General features: G+C 37.9%; 1 protein-coding gene and 1 long non-coding RNA gene across 3 annotated transcripts; both read right to left on the reverse strand.

The window, feature by feature from the left end:
• Positions 1-1365: 1365 nt before the first annotated feature.
• LOC307258081 (nectin-3-like protein) lies at positions 1366-12545 on the reverse strand. Of its 2 annotated transcripts, XM_080037486.1 has the most exons (8): positions 12378-12545; positions 11303-11644; positions 10748-11050; positions 8876-8969; positions 7012-7169; positions 3896-3998; positions 3659-3762; positions 1366-3380 (listed from the first exon to the last, which is right to left on the reverse strand). In XM_080037486.1, the coding sequence occupies exons 1-7, from the start codon at positions 12487-12489 to the stop codon at positions 3663-3665; spliced, it is 1212 nt and encodes a 403-aa protein (XP_079893612.1). In that variant the 5' UTR covers positions 12490-12545; the 3' UTR covers positions 1366-3380; positions 3659-3662. The 2 variants fall into 2 exon arrangements, with proteins under 2 accessions (XP_079893612.1, XP_079893611.1); XM_080037485.1 differs by having other exon boundaries at positions 1366-3762.
• A 2433-nt stretch (positions 12546-14978) lies between these two features.
• On the reverse strand, positions 14979-15638 carry LOC307258741. The gene is made up of 3 exons (XR_013845140.1): positions 15550-15638; positions 15138-15455; positions 14979-15028 (listed from the first exon to the last, which is right to left on the reverse strand). It is a non-coding gene; the product is annotated as an uncharacterized lncRNA (long non-coding RNA).
• Between the last annotated feature and the right edge of the window lie 3412 nt (positions 15639-19050).

Raw genomic sequence — 19050 nt, forward strand, 5'->3', positions numbered from 1 at the left:
ACTGAGATATTTCTGTAGATGTTTCTCTGTGGGTTTGTCACTGTGAGCCACATCCTTCACACCAAACAGTAATTTGATCCGATCTTTAAAAAAAAATCAAATAGTGCAGCTTTTAAACTTTTGTAATGGATGGTATTGACAGTAGACTCATGTAACAGATGAGTATAAGTAAAAAAAACTACTTCAAGCAGCAGCTTTAAAAAGATACCGTATGTGTCCATGGAACTTGCAACAGTATTATTCATTTATGGTTAAATGAGAATTTTCATAGCTCAAAATGATGTACTTCAAATAACAACGCCCCCACACAAGGAAACCACAGTGTTGGCCAATAACATGACGATTCATCCTGTGGTGAGATTCACATCCTGCTGTTGGTTTAAAATATTCTGCTGGCAGTTACTGGGGATAACGAAAACATTCATGTTTACATCAATGTAACTGTAAACACTGATGTTAAAGTGGCTACAAGGAACTTTCCGTTTGTGTTTATTCTAGCAGCCCCTTTGGGAGCCAGCTGTTGTTCCTGGATGAGCGTATTCAGACAAAGGCATTAACAATATATAAATAACATTATTTGCACTGATGGTATCGTTTGCTGTTACGTGTAACTTATGATCATCTGCGGAAAAATTAGTCCGTTTCAGAAATATTTAAAAGTTCCTCGTTGCTAGCTACTTTAACATTAAAGGTTTTTAAGTGAAGAGAAAAGACATTCAAAACACTGGTCAGGCCTAAATAATACAATAATGTGCACAATGTTGGTGAGTAACACAACAAGTTGGGTCTGTTCCTGTACAGTGTATAGGTCCTGATTTTGTTTTTCCCATTTTGCCCTCATGCAGAACCCACTTCCTGCAATCATTCTACCTGTCCATACTGGATGTACAAGCATTCATTTGAAACAGTCTTGAACAAAACTGGACCTGTTATAAATGATGTGATGCATACAGCAGAGAAATGATCAAAAAACACTTTTCTACAAATACGACTTTTTGTCTTTGTGTAAGTCTTGTGAAAAGACACCTTTCTGATCCCAGAATTAAAGCCAAGTTAAGTCATTATTTCCTGTCTGACAACACATGAGATGTCCTTGTGTCCATGTCATGTGACAGCTGCTGCCATCATTCACATGGTCACAATTGAGTAATAAAGATTTGGTCTGTTTTTCCTCTTTGTCTTTGGGGCTGTATATCGAGGAAAAAATATATATATATTTAACGGCAAAAACCATCCTGAATCCATGATATACATGGGATAAGTGAACTATTTGACTAGCCTAACACCATAGACTACTGCCTACTGATTCAGTATCAAGGATGTTATATTTAGAGTAAACACACTTCACAGAGCCCGAGGCATTGCAAATGTTTATCCATCTTTAATTACACAATCCACATCTAGTAACATAAATAATTAAAAAAAAAACACAAAAACTCACAATCACAAAGTATATGTAAAAAACAACAAAAAACAGCAATATACAGTATAAAAGCAACACATTGAGTATTACCATGGAACTTGGATGTGTGTGTGTGTGTGTGTGTGTGTTTGTGTGACAATAAATGACTCAGTAACGAACAGACAGTAACAAGAGTGAGGCGCATTTGACGTTTTGTTGCGCACATAAACAAATGTAGCCTACATCATGTCTTTGCACTTTTTCTTTATTCTTTTTCTTTATAAGTGTATCTTTCTTATTGAATGCTGTGTGGTTAACCGTAGCCACCTTTTGGAGTTTTTGACTACAGGTCTGAGGTTTGTGTTAACTGTCTTGTTGCCTATACTTTAAGAAGATTATCCCAGGAGAAACAGCAACCCACTTATTAGAACCAACAATAGCCCAGAACGACTAAAAAAGACTGAACATGAAAAGTTAAAGTATAAAGTTGTAAAATAAGATATCTTCATAAATTAAATATAATATAATTAATTATATTATATAAATTAATTGCTCTCCCCAAATAACTACTAATTTTTATGCTAGCACCATAGCTTTAGCGAAAACAATAAGCCACGCAAAACCTTAAGACTTAAGTGTTTCAAAGCAAATATAAAGTATCAGCAGTAAAGTAGGATAGTGAACATGGTTAATAGTATGCCCTAAAACAATAAACGATTTACATTGACAGCATGTTAGCATATAGCATTATGCTAAAAGCAACACAATGCTCACAGAGGTGCAAGCATAGCATGGCTGTTAACTGTAGGCACACTAGACCATCACCATGCTGCAAAACTAAACATGCACATGCCCACTGTGCACCCAGATGTTATTTTTTTTAATTCTCAGATCAGTCTACAAAGAATTTGACATAGGCTACCGGAACAAGACAAGTGGTGTATTTTTGCAGATAAATATGCAGGGCGCCTTCCATTATAGAATACTTTTTGTTCTGCAGTGTTTGCACTGCACAACATAATGTGTCCTTCAATGAACATGTACATGTAATAGATCAAATATTTGCTGACTTTGAGTTCACTCTGCCTTCAGTGTGTTTACCCATAACAGAGCTCTTAACACTGATGTTGGAAAGATAAAAACCTGCTCAACACAATAGGATTCATTGATAGTGCTATTACAAATAAGAGGAGGGAACCAAATGAGGAACAAGGCCCACAGTACTGTACATGTGATAAACAATCGCACACACTGTGCTAGTAGAAGGTTAAAAAGAGCACGACATAGGCTCAACATAGGCCTTATTGTCATCAAGTTACAATTAGCTTTTCAAGGTCATCTGATGAGGTCATGTAGATCAAGAAACATGCTTTCAGTCATGGAGTTAAGAATTAGAGACACTCCATTTTCTTGGTGAATTTTGTGAACGTAAACAAACATAACTTTTTGAATAATGAAAAATACTCAAGAAAAGGTCTCTGTGACAGCAGTGCAGCAGGACATAAGGATGATCGATCATTAAACTAACAGAAATGATCTTGTAAAATGAACAATCTTAAATATGTAAGTAACGGAGGGAAAGGGAGATATCCGATTACTGTCCTGCATTATATGTTTATTAGCAGTGCCCAAACTACTGCAGTGCATGAACACGTGTTGTAGGCTATGTAAACACACTCTTATCTTTTGCTGTTATAAGCGGATAACGCTGTTGGTGGGAAAATACCTCAAGCAGTTACAGCTGATAAAACAGTTATTACCACATTTTCAGGGGAAACGTTTTACTGCTCAAATAACTATTTGGCATCTTCATGCATGTTTTGTATGTTCGGCATACAGCACTTTATAGACTTGCTGAATAATGAACAAGGTATTATTGTCAAGGCTTTAGGCAGCAGACATCACTGAGCAGGTTTCTGTTTGGCTAGAACAAACAGAAACTATGTTCCATCTTGTTGCCTCCACGGATGTCAAGGAGCTAAGGTAGAGCATTTAAAACAGCCCATTGAAAAACAACATTTTATATCAAATGAGCTCCAGGGTATTTGCAGATTTTTGCAAAAAAAAAACTGCTGTAACATTGTAAACACAATACAGTAACACAGGAAAAATATCTTGATTTTAAATGTGTTACTGTAAAATTGTTTCTAAAGAAGCTAAAATGACGTTTAGCTTTATATTCAGTCATTAATGAAAACTTTTCAAGGCACAAAGATTTAACTCTGAAGGAGATAAAAAAAAAACGTTTTCCTCTACCTCGCTACAAGTTCTGTATTTCTTCCTCCACTCCCTCAGCCGCCTCAGGTGTGCTGGAAGTTGTTCGCACCTTCTGCCTCTCCCCAGAGGTGCCCTCCATTGCCCTAGATGATAAACAACTACTTAATATACATCAAATTGTTTACATAATAGTATACACAGTGTCTGCCTTTATATTTAAAAATAGTATTTCTATTTATTGAACTTAAGTGCATGCAGTGGTGTTGTACTTGGTACCTTTGCAATCTCCCAGTTTTATGAAGATACCACACTACAGCAGCAGCAACAGCGATCAGGATAACCAAAAGAGAAAACAAGGTCCAACAAGCAGTGCAGGCTCCTGTAGGGGAACACAGAAGAAATGCAGTCAAATACAACTGTTCAACAGATCACCCCCCTTAAAGTACGTTGGCAGATAAGCAGATCAGGTCAAACTAGGAGTGTAGTGTTTGTATATCTTTTAAGTGTTCTCTTTTCTTAATAACTACTCATGTGTCGACAAATGATGACTCATGGAATGTAGAGCTCACTAGATCAGTTTTATCTCACCAAGGCTAAGTAGAATAGGAGAAAAAAAGCACAACCAAACACAAGGATCTGACGTTGAACAAAGGAGTGAGTCCAGTAATTAGTAACTGAAAAAATGGCAGGTGTGCAAACTAAAAAGAGGGGGGCTGGGATTATTCACAGATATAAAAACTATTTCATGTTTTGTTTTTGTTTTTATGTTAAAACATAAACTGCAACAGTGACTTTGTTAAATTCAGATATGTCCTTAACTGTAACCCACTTGTAGCTTTTTTGGAGGTTATTTGTGAAGGGGCTCACTTTATTTAATAAATCTACCAATTGATTGAAGATCAGACCACATTTTTGGGATAAAATACAAATTAATGTAGGCAATACTAAAGGGTTCACATTATTTATTTTTCTGCACAATATATATATATATATATATATATATATATATATATATATATATATATATATATATATATACACACACACACATACACAACTGTTCAACAGATCACCCCCCTTATATAAAACAACATAATTAAGACTTTTTTTTCCCTCAAGTGCACATGCACATACAGGTGAAAGTCGAAAAATTAGAATATCGTGCAAAAGTTCATTTATTTCAGTAATTCAACTTTAAAGGTGAAACTGATATATTACATAGACTCATTACATTCAAAGTGAGATATCTCAAGCCTTTATTTGTTATAATTGTGATTATTATGGCTTACAGTTCATAAAAACCCCAAATTCAAAATCTCAGAAAATTAGAATATTACATAAAATCAATAAAAAAAGGTTTTTAAATACAGAAATGTCGGCCCTCTAGGAAGTATAATCATGCATATGTACTAAGTACTTGGTTTGGGCCCCTTTTGCATACATTCTTGTCTCAATGCGGCGTGGCATGGATGCTATCAGCCTGTGGCACTGCTGAGGTGTAATGGAAGCCCAGGTTGCTTTGATAGTGGCCTTCAGCTCCTCTGTATTGTTGGGTCTGGTGTGTCTCATCTGCCTCTTGACATTAGCCCATAGTTTCTCTATGGAGTTCAGGTCAGGAGAGTTGTATGGCCAATCAAGCACAGTAATACCAATGTCAGTCACCCAGTTACTAGTGGTTTATGGTACTGTGGGCAGGTGGCAAGTCTAGCTGGAAATGGAAATTGTCATCTCCATAAAGCTTGTCAACAGACAGAAGCATGAAGTGCAATAAAATCTTCTGGTAGACGGCTGTGGTGACTTTGGACTTGATAACACAGTGGACCAACAGCAGCAGATGACATGATACCTCAAATCATCACTGATCCAAATTAAATGTTGTGTTTTATTTGGAAATCAAGGTCCCACAGTCAAGAGGAAGAGTGGAGGGGCACAAAATCCAAGGGGCTTGAAGACCACTGTCAAGTTTCAACAGTCAGTGATGATTTGAGGCACCATGTCATCTGATGGTGTTGGTCCACTGTGTTATCAAGTCCAAAGTCACCACAGCTGTCTACCAGGAGATTTTAGAGCACTTCATGCTCCTGTCTGTTGACAAGCTTTATGGAGATGCTGAATTACTTTTTCCATGAAGACTTGGCACCTGCCCACAGTGCCAAAACCACAAGTAACTGGTTGACTGACCATGGTATTACTGTGCTTTATTGGCCATACAACTCTCCTGACCTGAACTCCATAGAGAAACTATGGAGTACTGTCAAGAGGCAGATGAGACACACCAGCCCCAACAATACAGACGAGCTGAAGGCCACTATCAATGCAACCTGGGCTTCCATAACACCTCAGCAGTGCCACAGGCTGATAGCATCCATGCCACGCCGCATTGAGGCAAGAATGTATGCAAAAGGGGCCCAAACCAAGTACTTAGTACATATGCATGATTATACTTTCTAGAGGGCCGACATTTCTGTATTTAAAAACCTTTTTTTATTGATTTTATGTAATATTCTAATTTTCTGAGATTTTGAATTTGGGGTTTTTATGAATTGTAAGCCATAATAATCACAATTATAACAAATAAAGGTTTGAGATATCTCACTTTGAATGTAATGAGTCTATATAATATATCAGTTTCACCTTTTAAGTTGAATTACTGAAATAAATGAACTTTTGCACGATATTCTAATTTTTCGAGTTTCACCTGTACATTGAAGGAAGCTCACTGAGTGAATGGCAGTCAATTTTAATGTTATCAATTGCTCATGTGCTCTTCCTGCTACGACATGCTACAATGCCTGGTGTGAAAAAAGGTTAAATGACATAATTTAGCGATGAAAGCAGGCTCCCTGTGTTTGTGTTTTCCCTCTAATCTATATGGTAAATGGTCAAGCTGTATTAATAGCTTTTTTGAGGGTATTTAGTTTATGATAAAGAAGATGCTCTATATGTAGCGATGTATCATGGAATTGAATAACATTTCTGTGGTGCAGTGAAGGCAGTTTGCCATTTCCAATTCAACTCCTCCATTTGTTTGGTGTGTGCAGCAACAAGCTTCAACAGCTTGGTTATTCAGCTCCATGGCAGCATTACTCATCCAGAAGGGATACATAGTTCTCTAGTGGGCTGCTCTGAGACTGTCCTGGGTTTTAACCTTCAGTTGAACATGACTAATACCTTAATACATTTAGCGATTCTACTCTGGGCCTGAACGTCCTAGCTACTTATCATGCCCTAAAGGTTGAGTCCAATTTGCTATAGTCATTTGACTGCAGCCTCTTTCCTTTAAAACAAATAAAAATTGAGAGACACAAAAATAGAAACAGAATCAAACACCATCCACAACAGACTCAAATACAAAAACACAGAACACTTTTGGAAAAAAAAACGACCTCAACCTGAAGTCATATGCACATAGAGGTGTCCACGTTTTCTTCCAAATTGGTTGGATGCTTCACACAGGTAGAGGCCATTCAGGTCAGGGGTCATGGTCAGAAAGTGAAGCGTTGCCCCCTCTACTCTGACAGCAGACTGAGGCAACGGCAGGAGGTCAGATCTGAAACAGACGAAAGGCTCAGCGTGACATGTCCAGCCGTCATTCAGACTTTATTCAAATGTTTCTTCCCGTAAACACATTGGCCTTCATTTATCAACTGTGCGTAGACCAGAAAAGTGGGTGTACGCACATTTCCACGCAAACCACGGCATTTATCAATATGGACGTGAGCGTAGGGTACGCAAGTTTGTAAACATTGTTGGAGAGAGAGAGAGAGAGAGAGAGAGAGAGAGAGAGAGAAACTACTGCCTGATCTACAGTATGATCTACTGTAATATGGTGTCAAAAATAATAAATACATCTATAAATGAAAAAATAAAAACATCACAATATTGTTGTTTCATATGGTTAAAAAAATGTATGTCAATGCCACATTTTGTGCCGTGTAGCCTACGATGTGAAACATATAATTTTCACTGTATTTTTGTTGCTGGACGCGGCGAAGAAGAATAGGCTCAAGTTGATGCTTCCCATGTTAACTGGTTAGACCGTTAATACTATCCAGGTGTGAGTATGGCGTGGCTCAGCTCCTACTATCTACTCTAGTAGTAACGGTCTAACCCGTTATTATGGGAGGCAAAATAAAAGCATGCACTTCATGCAAAGCGCAGCGTGAACCTGTTGACACTGTGCGGGAGACCCTCCACTCTCCTGCATCTGATCGCTGAACACATCAGCATTTTTACGCATCCTCTCTATCAAATGTAATATTTCTTAACTTCTTAACAATGGCAACAACAACACTTTCCTAATGTGAAGCTGACGCCGATTTATAAAAAAAAAAAAAAAGAGTACTGGTAACTGAACAGTGCTTCCTTCTTTTTGGTCGGATCGAGGTCGGGGGAAATTCACAGTAACACCACAAACAGACTGCACCAGAGTTTTTTTTGAAGAGCAACGAGACCACCTCTTCAGCTGGGTCTCGGATACGCTTGTTTTGGCCAGGCCCGAGTGCGATTGCTGTTTTCACACGTGCCTGAAAGATGCTCACGGTGGGCAGATGCGCACCTGAGTTCGTTTCAACCGAACTAAACACGGACATTGTGAATACGCCCTTAGTACTTAGTTCTCAGCACAATAACTCAAGTGTAACCAGATGGCCAACGTAACCGTCAAGCTCCTATCATCCATCCCCTAACTCAAATATTTATCTGTGGCTACACATTAACAAAACGACAGTTAAAGCTAAAGACCATAAAACCGAGCAGTAAAGGAAGAGAATGTTGGGTTTACATCCATAAGGTGAAACAGTGGCCAAAAGTATCTAATAATATTATTATTCAAATCCTGTAAACATTAATTTTGGGTACTTAGTTTAGTTATTCTAATCTATTCCACTAAACATTAAAAAAATGTTTTACCCTTTTCAATACATTTGTTGTACAGCTGGAGTAACAACAACATTTCGAAATAAGAATTTTACACACAAGGCAGAGAATTTAATTTTTATTTTATTTTTTAAATTAAATTTCCCACAATTATATTAAGTTAGATTAGATTAGATCTAGGTTGTCGCTGACCTAATTTAATAAGAAATTGCTACTTACAGATTTATGCATCGAAATAATGATCTTATAATATGTAATCTTTAATTGTATATTACTGACAGGGGACATTGTTCTACATTCTTGTACATTTAAGTTTGATTTTAATGTGCTTTAGGTACATATTGCTACTATAATACTTTTACTTAAGTTACATTGTACCTGCTCCAGGTGAAGTTTGCCGTTGGGTTGGCTTCAGTCACACATTCAAATGAGTCTTCAGATTTCTCAGTAATTTTCACTTCCGTGGGTGGGACTGAAAAAACAGGAGAAAGAATGAGCTGTTATTGCTTTGTCTAAGAATAACAAAATTGTTAAAATATTTACAATTTCTAAAAATTACAGCTTGCAAAAGGTGGAGTCCACATGCACTGAGTTTTCAGTTAGAGGCTTGTGTTTCTAAGCGCTATGATACAGTCAAGGTTGAGGTTATTCCGTACAAGGCAATGTTCTATTAAATCACAACAGTTAGTCGACACTGTACACAAGACTCGTTCAATGAGAGGCCATGTCAGCTTCAGTAACCTTAGTCTTGAGAAAAAATTGGGTGGAACAATTGTGAGTTGGTTGGGGGAATTCCTCTGGTAACAAAATACCAGTTGCCCTTTGAGGCAGGGAGGGAGTGTTAGTGTACAGTAAAACAAAAACAGCTGCTTTCCACCTGTGCAATGGGAATTTTTGTGTTCTTACTGTCATTTAGCTGTGCTATCAATGCATTGCTATTTATTTTCTTTGCCAGTGTTTATCATTAGTCTGTATTCTTATTCTTGCTCTTCTGTAGGAAAATAATTAAAACTCAAAAGGTCCACCATGTGAAAAGACTAAATTAACTTAATATACTTAACTATTACAATTATTATTACATTTCAAGATCCAAAGATCCCCTCCAGGCCACCAACGATGGTCTGGCCTAAGACACACTATGGTTACTTGTTATCACATGGCCACACTTAAGTTGTTTAGCCTATGTTGTCACTATAGTTCAACAGAATGAAACTCATGTGATGCAGTGGAAAAACTCCAAATGCTAGCAAGTTTTATCCAACTTTTAATCCACATTTTCATAACTAAAGACGCTCCAGAGTCAAAAATGATAATAAAGCCAAAAATGTCCAAAGCCTTGTGGAAAGGTCACAGTCTGCTACTGTGTCGTGCTAAATGGTCTGTGCTGTTAGTTGGCAAACACGCTTACTTGCAAGAGAACAAGCTAGCTTCTCATTTGGCCTCTACTGCAATAATATCACTTTCTGGCATGACCGTGACCTTTGTCTTAAATAGTTGTACTCATCCTTGTCTTTGACCTTTTTTATGCCTTGCAATCAACGCAAGGGGGAGGGGGGCATGAAGCAACAGTAATGGGCAGTAACACAATCTGGAGAAAAGGGGAAAAAAGCTAAAGCAAAAGAAATATCACAGTCACTAAAAACATCCACCACAACCGGAGCTGTTCAGAAGAAAATTGTAGCTGTTCACATTTGAACACAAATTGGAACACATTAGAAAATACCTGTACTGAGTATAAACCACAAATCTCTGACCTGATGAAGATTTGGCTGATATTTAAGACGTTGGACTCTCATCCTTAATCATGACTAAGTTTTTCTGTAAAACATGCCCTTACAAGTTAGTCTGATTCCCCAAACTCTCTCAACTAGAACAACTTTAAATATAAACATCGTTTCAGACCATTGAGCGCCTCCTGATCCCAAGGCCAGCATAGCATTAACAGTCTACAGCAGCTCGAGCCATACCATGCAGAAAGAGAGATTTTAATGCACCATCTTCTAAGAGTCAATCTCAAATCAAGTTGTTAAGCAGAAATGCTTTCCATACAGCACGGAACAGGCAAAACACGTGTCCCAACCTTGAGTCTTGTGATTGCTATTCTTTCTAATAATTACATTAAATGATGGAACTGGTGCAAAAAAAACATACTACTACTGGGTTAGTCTATGCGTCTAATGATGGTTATATAATAAAACTTCTAAAAGAAAAATATGAGTAAATGTTGTAGGGAAGTATTTGTATACCCACAGTAGACCTGTAACGTGAAGGGCAGGGTTTCTTTTTCCGGTAGCGCTGGATGGGTGACGACACACTGGACCAAAGCCTTGTTGATTTCTCTGGTGGGTAATCCAGACAGCCAGCTTTCTGTGGTAGTCGTACCGTTGGCATGCGAGGACAAGTTGGTTGTTACCTTGACTTTTTCTGACATAGTACCAGTGATCCAGCTCACCTCTGCACGCGGCCTGGAAGCAGAGGCGGTGCAGGTAACCAGGGAAACCTCCTCGTTTCCCAAAACAGGAAAATTATCCTTCAGGCTTACGACCGGAGGCACTGGGAGATACATATACACACACACAAACACACAAATTAAGTCAAGCAAGAAGGTTAACGGAAGAAACTAACTCTAAGTCAAACACTACATGTTACATTAATATAGAATCTCCACATCCATCAAAATAAATTACATTGATGCACATCTCCCGGACTATTCCTTCTTATTTATACTTGATACAGTCAAAAAACAGATATTTGCTCATTGTATTGCCACCTTTTCTGTAGCATTTTAAATACAACACATTGTACCCAGCAAGTTGAGAGGTATTTCCGTCTTGTGGTTTCCGCTTGGGAACAAAGTAAAAATACAAGTGTAGATTCCTTCGTCGGCCAATAGGACACTGGATAGCTCCAGAGATCCATCATTGTCTTTAAAGCTCCCAATGAATTTAAATCGAATATCATTTCCATTGACATAACTTGGTCCACTTCCTGCTGAGACAGTATAGAAGTTGTCTTTCTGAGTTTTTGCTCTGGTCAGCCTCTGCCAAGAAATCTGGGAAAGACTCTCGAGAGTGTCGTCGAGTTTGCAGGGTAAGATAGCCGTCCCTCCTTGCACCACGGTTACGTTTCCTCCGATCAGATGGAGAGCTGTAAAGGTGCATACATCATTAAAATAAAATATAATAACATATTAGGGTTCAATTGTATTGCCAGGGACCTGACCTGGCTTTAGGGTAGAGATGGGCGATATGAAAAAAAATGTGTCATAATTATTTTTTTTCCCATATTGAACGATATCGATATTTTACGCATTGTAATTTGATCATGCTAAAGTCTGAAGAAACCAAAGGGCTCATTAGTTAAACTATGGAATATAGTTTATCCCCTTCCTTTACCCAGTGGAGTGGGAGTGAAAATTATCCTGATGGAAAATGGAAAAATTGAGAGTTGACAAGTTTAAAAGTGTGTGTATAGTGTTATAATATGTGCTGTATAGTGTTATAATATAAGTGGTAGTAGTAGTAGCAGCAGCAGCAGCCAAGAGACGTTCTGTTAACAAAAAAAGGTGGGTGAAGACAATCTGTTACAGTATTGTCCTGGTGTAACCTGAGTTGGGTCGGTCTAGTTTGGTTTGCTGATCTAAGCCTTTAATAGGTCACAGAGTCTATGATCTAAACAGGGCTACATCCACACTAATGACTTCTGACTGTCTGCATGGTCTCTACTATTGTTACAAGCCTTGAGACAGGTTCATTTATATTGATGTTAATTCATGTTGTAGTACACCCTCACTTCCTTATGTGAGCCACCCCCCCATTATGGAAAATGTGATGCCGTGATGGGCTAGCTAGGCTAAACAAAGCTGCTCGTGCTAACCTACCGTCTGTAATTATGCTCAGGACCAATGTTGACATCAGTAACAGCATAGTGGTGGTCTTGGAGACAAACAGTATCCATAGCTTATCGTGGTAACACAAAGTATTTTCCTCCATCCATAACAGCTGCCTAAATCATGCAGCTCACTTTAGAGTTAGAACGCTGGGAAAGAGAGCACAAGGACCCAAGGACACGCCTGTTCCACATGCTGCATTTATGGGCAGTCGGAGTTTTTTTTTTATAAAGGTAGGCCTATCTTCATTTTTACATAGCCTACTATATGAACATATTGGACCCAAAACTACACAAAAAAGGATTGTATTATTAAACCTGAAAACACAGTTTGCAAAGGTTAATTATGGTTACATTTTCACAGTGATATGTTTGGATGAGATTGATCAATGCAGTTTTGATAGAATATAGCCTACACTTCACAATCATTTCATGAGGTGGTCAAAAATATTTTATTCCAACTTTATGGGCGACTGTGTCTTTACTTAACAGAAGCAGATTAAACTGTAGCCTACAAAAGGGAAGATAACGTTCTTGGCCCATAAAGAGCCCTGCAGCTCATAAGGCAGCCAATTTAACAGACAACAGACGTATCAAAGAGAAACACACGGGGCATATACTGGCTGATCAACCACATAATCACACATAATTAAACTACAGATAACAATCAGAAATCAAACGTAAAAGTATTAAAATAATAACTTATTTAAACATTAACAAAACCCATGTGTCCTGGAAATTATGTGTTAAATTTTTGAAACAAAAGGCATGTCCAAGAAAATATTATGTACTAGCTTAAGAGAAACATGCGTTTAAGAAAATGAAGTGTGGTTGCAAGAAGTTGCCAACTGTAAGATAGCTGTGTTGCCCTGTCTGTAGGCAGTAGGATGACTTTTGATGAAAATGGAAGAGGAACTGATGGGGAACAATGGAATCATAGTCTGGAAAGTGTACAAAGGTGGGTGGGGTGGTCTGGTGATGGAGAGAGAAGGTCCTCTGGTGGATGGATGGAATATTGCAATGAAGATTGAGAGAGTGAGAGAGAGAGAGAGAGAGATACCATGCAACTATATATAAAATATAAACAAAAGGAAATATAGCAATACAATGTAAAAGGATTCAAAGGGTCCAAAAACTGCAATGTAAAAAGAAGAAATAAGGTACACTATAATAACAGCATGAATGGGAATAACAGTGCAGCTACAGTGCAGTGCAAGATTTTAATAAATGGTTCCAAATTGAAATCTGACTAAAGGCGGTTGCAAACTGACAGATGTACGCCTTCAGGCTGTATTGTACACATCATCATCAAATGGGTCCTCTCTAGAATTGAGCCTGTCAATCTATGGACCGCCTCCGCTTGCTATCCATCCTGTATACAACACTGCTGTGTGGTTGAGGAGAAGGAGCCCCCTGTAGGGACAGACATTGGATACAATAAATCCAGTATAAGGAAATGTAAACTAACACTGAAAAAAAATTGTGAGACATTAAAGCATAATAGTTTAAGTAAAAATGTTCTTCTGACCTCTTCTCCCAGCTGAACATGAAACTGGGCATAACTCAGAGTTAAGTCTTGGTTTGGGGTCCTGGTCCAGCTTTTTCTGCACAGATAAAATCAAGACCAATAATGAGACCATGCACTTTAAAGTTGTTTTAGACAATCTTGTGGCTTTAATGCGTCAGTAACTAAAGCCCACTAATGTTATTATTCTTAAATGAGCCATTCTGCAGTACTTTTACTTTTTACTTACTGGAACAAGTTTCTTGGTAACACACCAACTTACCATGTTATAACAATAAAGTGATATGGTGCTGAACCAACAAAAAAAACATTACTAATCAAAATAAAAAATTATTGCATTTAGTTATGAACAATACCTTGTTTAACTTTAAAGGATCCTGTTAAAAAAGCCATTTGTGTTTTGGATTGTAAACTGAGGATTTTTTTTTTGTAAGGGCGGCAGCATAGACCCTTTTCCTGGCATACACTTTGACTTGTTAAAGCGGAACAAGCACAGGTGGAATTAACAACGTTAATGATGGCTGCCTTCCATTTAATTGAGCCAAGTTTTTGTATCTTTTTTTGTTTATTTTTTTATTGTACATGCTCATTCACTGACATGGCTAGGGAGCCTCAGAGCAAGGAAGTCATTGTTCACTCATTGATGTGAGTTAAATTGTGCTTTCCTGCTTTGACAATTCAAAATGTCTGCCATGAAAATAGTCTCCACATGTGGTTATACAAAACAGCTTGTCACTGGAAAGAGGTTTAACAATATTGTTATGAATGAGATGAAAAGTAACTGTAGGAAAATAGAAAATTCTCATTTTGTGGCTTTACGATTGGGGGACGTAGGGAGTCATTGTCAGCAAAGATGGAGAAAAACATATGGATTTTTTAAACTGTTTTAAACTAAAGTTAACACAAGAATAGTCTCGCACAGCCAGACCACACTACAGTTAGTAGTACACAATAATCGACTTTTGTGATGACAACAGGCTACAAATTTATTTTTGAACACTAACTAAATAAAAACAATGTTCACCTGCAGAGGCAGACAGCTGAAGTCACAAAGACAAAGAGAAGAAATCCACTTGCAGATGTGCCGATGTATAGAAGATACCCTGATAGACTGGTTTCTGCATTAAAATCAGATGTGAATCCATGTATAAGCAGCATGCAGTTTGATGTTTGAAATGCACTAAGGCTGGTGAAGAGATGATTATATCTGCTTTGTGCTCAACTTACCTTCAGGTTTCAAAGCCACAGTTAAATTCCACTCAGTTGTCGTCACACCATCTTTACCAATTACATTACATGTGTAAAGTCCTGAGTCTTCATGCTCAACATTCAAAATATTCAGCTTTGAAGGTGGACCTGGGTCTATTCTCACTCTGGGAGAGGTGAAAGTAGACCATGTTGTATTCTCCAAAAATGAATGAGCAAAAGTAGCTCTGCCATTGGTCCAGTTGATTTGGGTTGTATTCATCCCCGATATGTTGCAAGTGAATGTTTCTGAGTCTCCCCTGGACACCAGTCTATCAATTTTGACAACTGGTTCAGACCCTAACATTAAAGGAAACAATAGATTAATACAAAACAGAACCTGAAACTGAATGTAAAGAAAAATGTTTGTAAAAAAACAACAACTCCACTGTACCTGCAAATACTTGGCACGTAACTAATAGTTGAATGGAGAGCAGAGCCTCTTGGTTAAGCTGCAACATGATGACCATCAGACAGACAGAGACACAATGAAACTTCCTTTGCTAGCTTTCAAATGTTTTTGAGGAAATAACACAGAGCAAAGGAAGTGGTAAGTAGCGGTCTGTGTGCTCAAAAATGTTGACACACACACACCTTAAAGTTAAGTCAAATGAGAGTCCACTATGAAACAATCAAATTTAAATGCAAAGAATCTTAACAGGATTTGAGCTTTTTGGAGAATAGATATCAGAAATTATTTCATTAGTTATCTTTACAGAAACTGAAATAGTATATGCACATACATGTACGTGTGTAATGTGCAACTACAGGAAAACCACTGCATTGGGTTAACCTCACTTTGCCCTCATAGTGTGAGTGACCCAAATGTGGAATACTTTGAGAGGCTTATGAGGAAATAATAAGTCTTGTTGCTTCCTGAATTAAATAGTCATTCCCTTAGAGGAGTCAACAGCTTTTTATTTGGAATAATTCACTGTTTTCATTACAAGACACTGACAGAAAAAAGAGAAAAAATACGTTATCTTAAATTTACAAAAATGTCTCTTCCTGATGCGACCCTCAAAATGTATCCCATGGTGTAATTCACTGTGTAGCCTGATCCCTCCTCACTGGTATACTGAATACTGACACAATAATGAATTTCCAACAACCTCATTTTACATGGCTTTGTTTGGAAGTAGAATTGGAGTTCATCTTGTATGTGTTTTGTGTCCCCTGAGTTTAACTACAGAGCAACAAGCACTCCCATATGTCCACTTTAAAAATCAAGCCATACTCCACTCTAGTCTCAGAAATGTTATTTACTTAGATTGAAAAGACCTTCTGCAATTCCCTCACAGAACCCTAGGGGGCACAATCCCCCATAATGAGGCCTGTTGAGGTGAAGCTTTTATATACTATCTATGAGAGTTGACTACATTGCAATTGCAACACTCATATTAAAGACAGATAGGGAAACATTACAAACATCAAATTCATGAGAAAATATTGAAATACAACATACACCTTAAATGACAGCCCTGGTTTTTAATGTATTGACGTTGGCTCTTGTCCTCCTTCCAGTTGCCGTTCCTTGAAGTACCCGGTCTGAAATTTGGAAAAAGTAATGCCCATCTAAATTGATCCCTCGTTTGTGCACTCAGTCCATGTCTCTTGATTAACAAGAATGGCGTGTCAACTCATTATAGACCATATATGGAATTGAGCCTCTCCTTGTACTGACTGCTCTGTGCATTACTGGTCCTGGTCCTACTGTCTGTGCCGCCGTGCGTTTGAAGGACCACCACCTGTAGGGACAGAGAGGGGAAACAATAAAGTTCAAGGCTTTCTCTTAGAAAGAAAGTAAAACCATGTGATGTGTCAAAAGATGTCAAAGCTCTTCTGACCTCTCCTCCCGATTCTAGCTGAACCTGGTCCGGGACTGGGAACTGGTTTGGTGTCCTCGCCCTGCATTTTCTGCAGAGAAAAAGTCGTGACCAATAATGACCCTCTACTCCACAGCACTTTCCAGGTGTTAGGCTACAGGTGTTTTAATGTAAGAGTCTGAGTTAATTTAGTAGGGCAGTGGAGAATAAACCCAAATTAAGTGTGGAAGACAGAACAACACCGCATTGTTAAAATACTCAATTAGAAGTACTGCTTTGCAAAATCCTTAAGTTAAAAGAAGATAAGTGTTACTAATGGAAATAACTTCAAGTGTCAAAAGTAAATGTACACATTCTTGGAAACAAGCCCCTTGACATATGAGCAGCCATATTCTCATCCACACATTCTCTGTCTCTGTAGCTGCACTATAGCTGTATGCATCAAAGCTAATGCATGTAACTAAAGTGTAATATATGCACTCTTGCGGAACAGAATTTAGGTCTGAGGGCCGCTTCCTACAATGCTGATAAAATGTTGTATGATAGATCAGGTATTGAGATTGTTCTCTCTGTTGTTCAGTAATATTCATATGCTCTGTTTTATTTAATTACGATTTTATTTTTTATTTCTCTGTGTCATTGTCTTAATGTTGTTTCAAAACCTTCCACATTGCCAGGTACAATACAAAGGATAGCGGAGAACTACTGACAATTACAGGGCTAGTTATCAAAGCTCAACCCCTCACTCATTGATCACTGGTCAAAATGTGTCCGCACTAGAGTATCAGGTATCAAATGTTGGTATTTGAATACTTGTTGTGTTAGATTTGTCAGAGAATATCATATGTAAGTACACTTTTATTACAGCACTTACGCATTGTTATATATATATTAAAAAATGTAGATTTGAATTTCTTGATAACTGTGCAGCTCGTTCCAGAGTGAGTTGGCTTTGTGGTGAGACTGTATTGTTAAATTCTGTATCAAAGGACAATAATTTACTTTTAAAATGTACTGATAGCTCTATGAAGGAAATTCCTCTTATTTCTGATTTAAATGTGGATGGAGGCAAAATTGCAGTTATTTGAAAATCTGGACATATCAAACCAACACTAATTGCATCGCAGGATACCTCTAGCATTAGAACTTGAAACTTGGATTTGCTGACATTTTGGATGCGGACAGAGAGAACAACGAGCGTACAAGTCTATCTGTACGTGCTTACAAATCTGAAGCCTATAAAGTATTACTTACCTGCAGAGGCAGACAGCTGAAGTCACAAAGACAAAGAGAAGAAATCCACTTGCAGATGTGCCGATGTATAGAAGATACCCTGATAGACTGGTTTCTGCATTAAAATCAGATGTGAATCCATGTATAAGCAGCATGCAGTTTGATGTTTGAAATGCACTATGGCTGGTGAAGAGATGATTATATCTGCTTTGTGCTCAACTTACCTTCAGGTTTCAAAGCCACAGTTAAATTCCACTCAGTTGTCGTCACACCTTCTTTACCATTTACAATACATGTGTAAAGTCCTGAGTCTTCATGCTCAACATTCAAAATATTCAGCTTTGAAGGTGGACCTGGGTCTATTCTCACTCTGGGAGAGGTGAAAGTAGACGATGTTGTATTCTTCAAAAATGAATGAGCAAAAGTAGCTCTGCCATTGGTCCAGTTGATTTGGGTTGTATTCATCCTCGATATGTTGCAAGTGAATGTTTCTGAGTCTCCCCTGCACACCAGTCTATCAATTTTGACAACTGGTTCAGACCCTAACATTAAAGGAAACAATAGATTAATACAAAACAGAACCTGAAACTGAATGTAAAGAAAAATGTTTGTAAAAAAACAACAACTCCACTGTACCTGTAACTACTTGGCACGTGACTAATAGTTGAATAGAGAGCAGAGCCTCTTGGTTTAGCTGCAACATGATGACCATCAGACAGACAGAGACACATTGAAACTTCCTCGTTAGCTTTAAAATGTGTGGAGGAGGCACAGAGAAAAGGAAGTGGTTAGTTGATCTTAAGCTTCTCAAAACAAAGGTATATGCGTCACACCAT

Source organism: Ammodytes marinus (genome assembly GCF_949987685.1).
Source record: "Ammodytes marinus genome assembly, chromosome: 12".
NCBI classification, from domain to species: domain Eukaryota; kingdom Metazoa; phylum Chordata; class Actinopteri; order Uranoscopiformes; family Ammodytidae; genus Ammodytes; species Ammodytes marinus.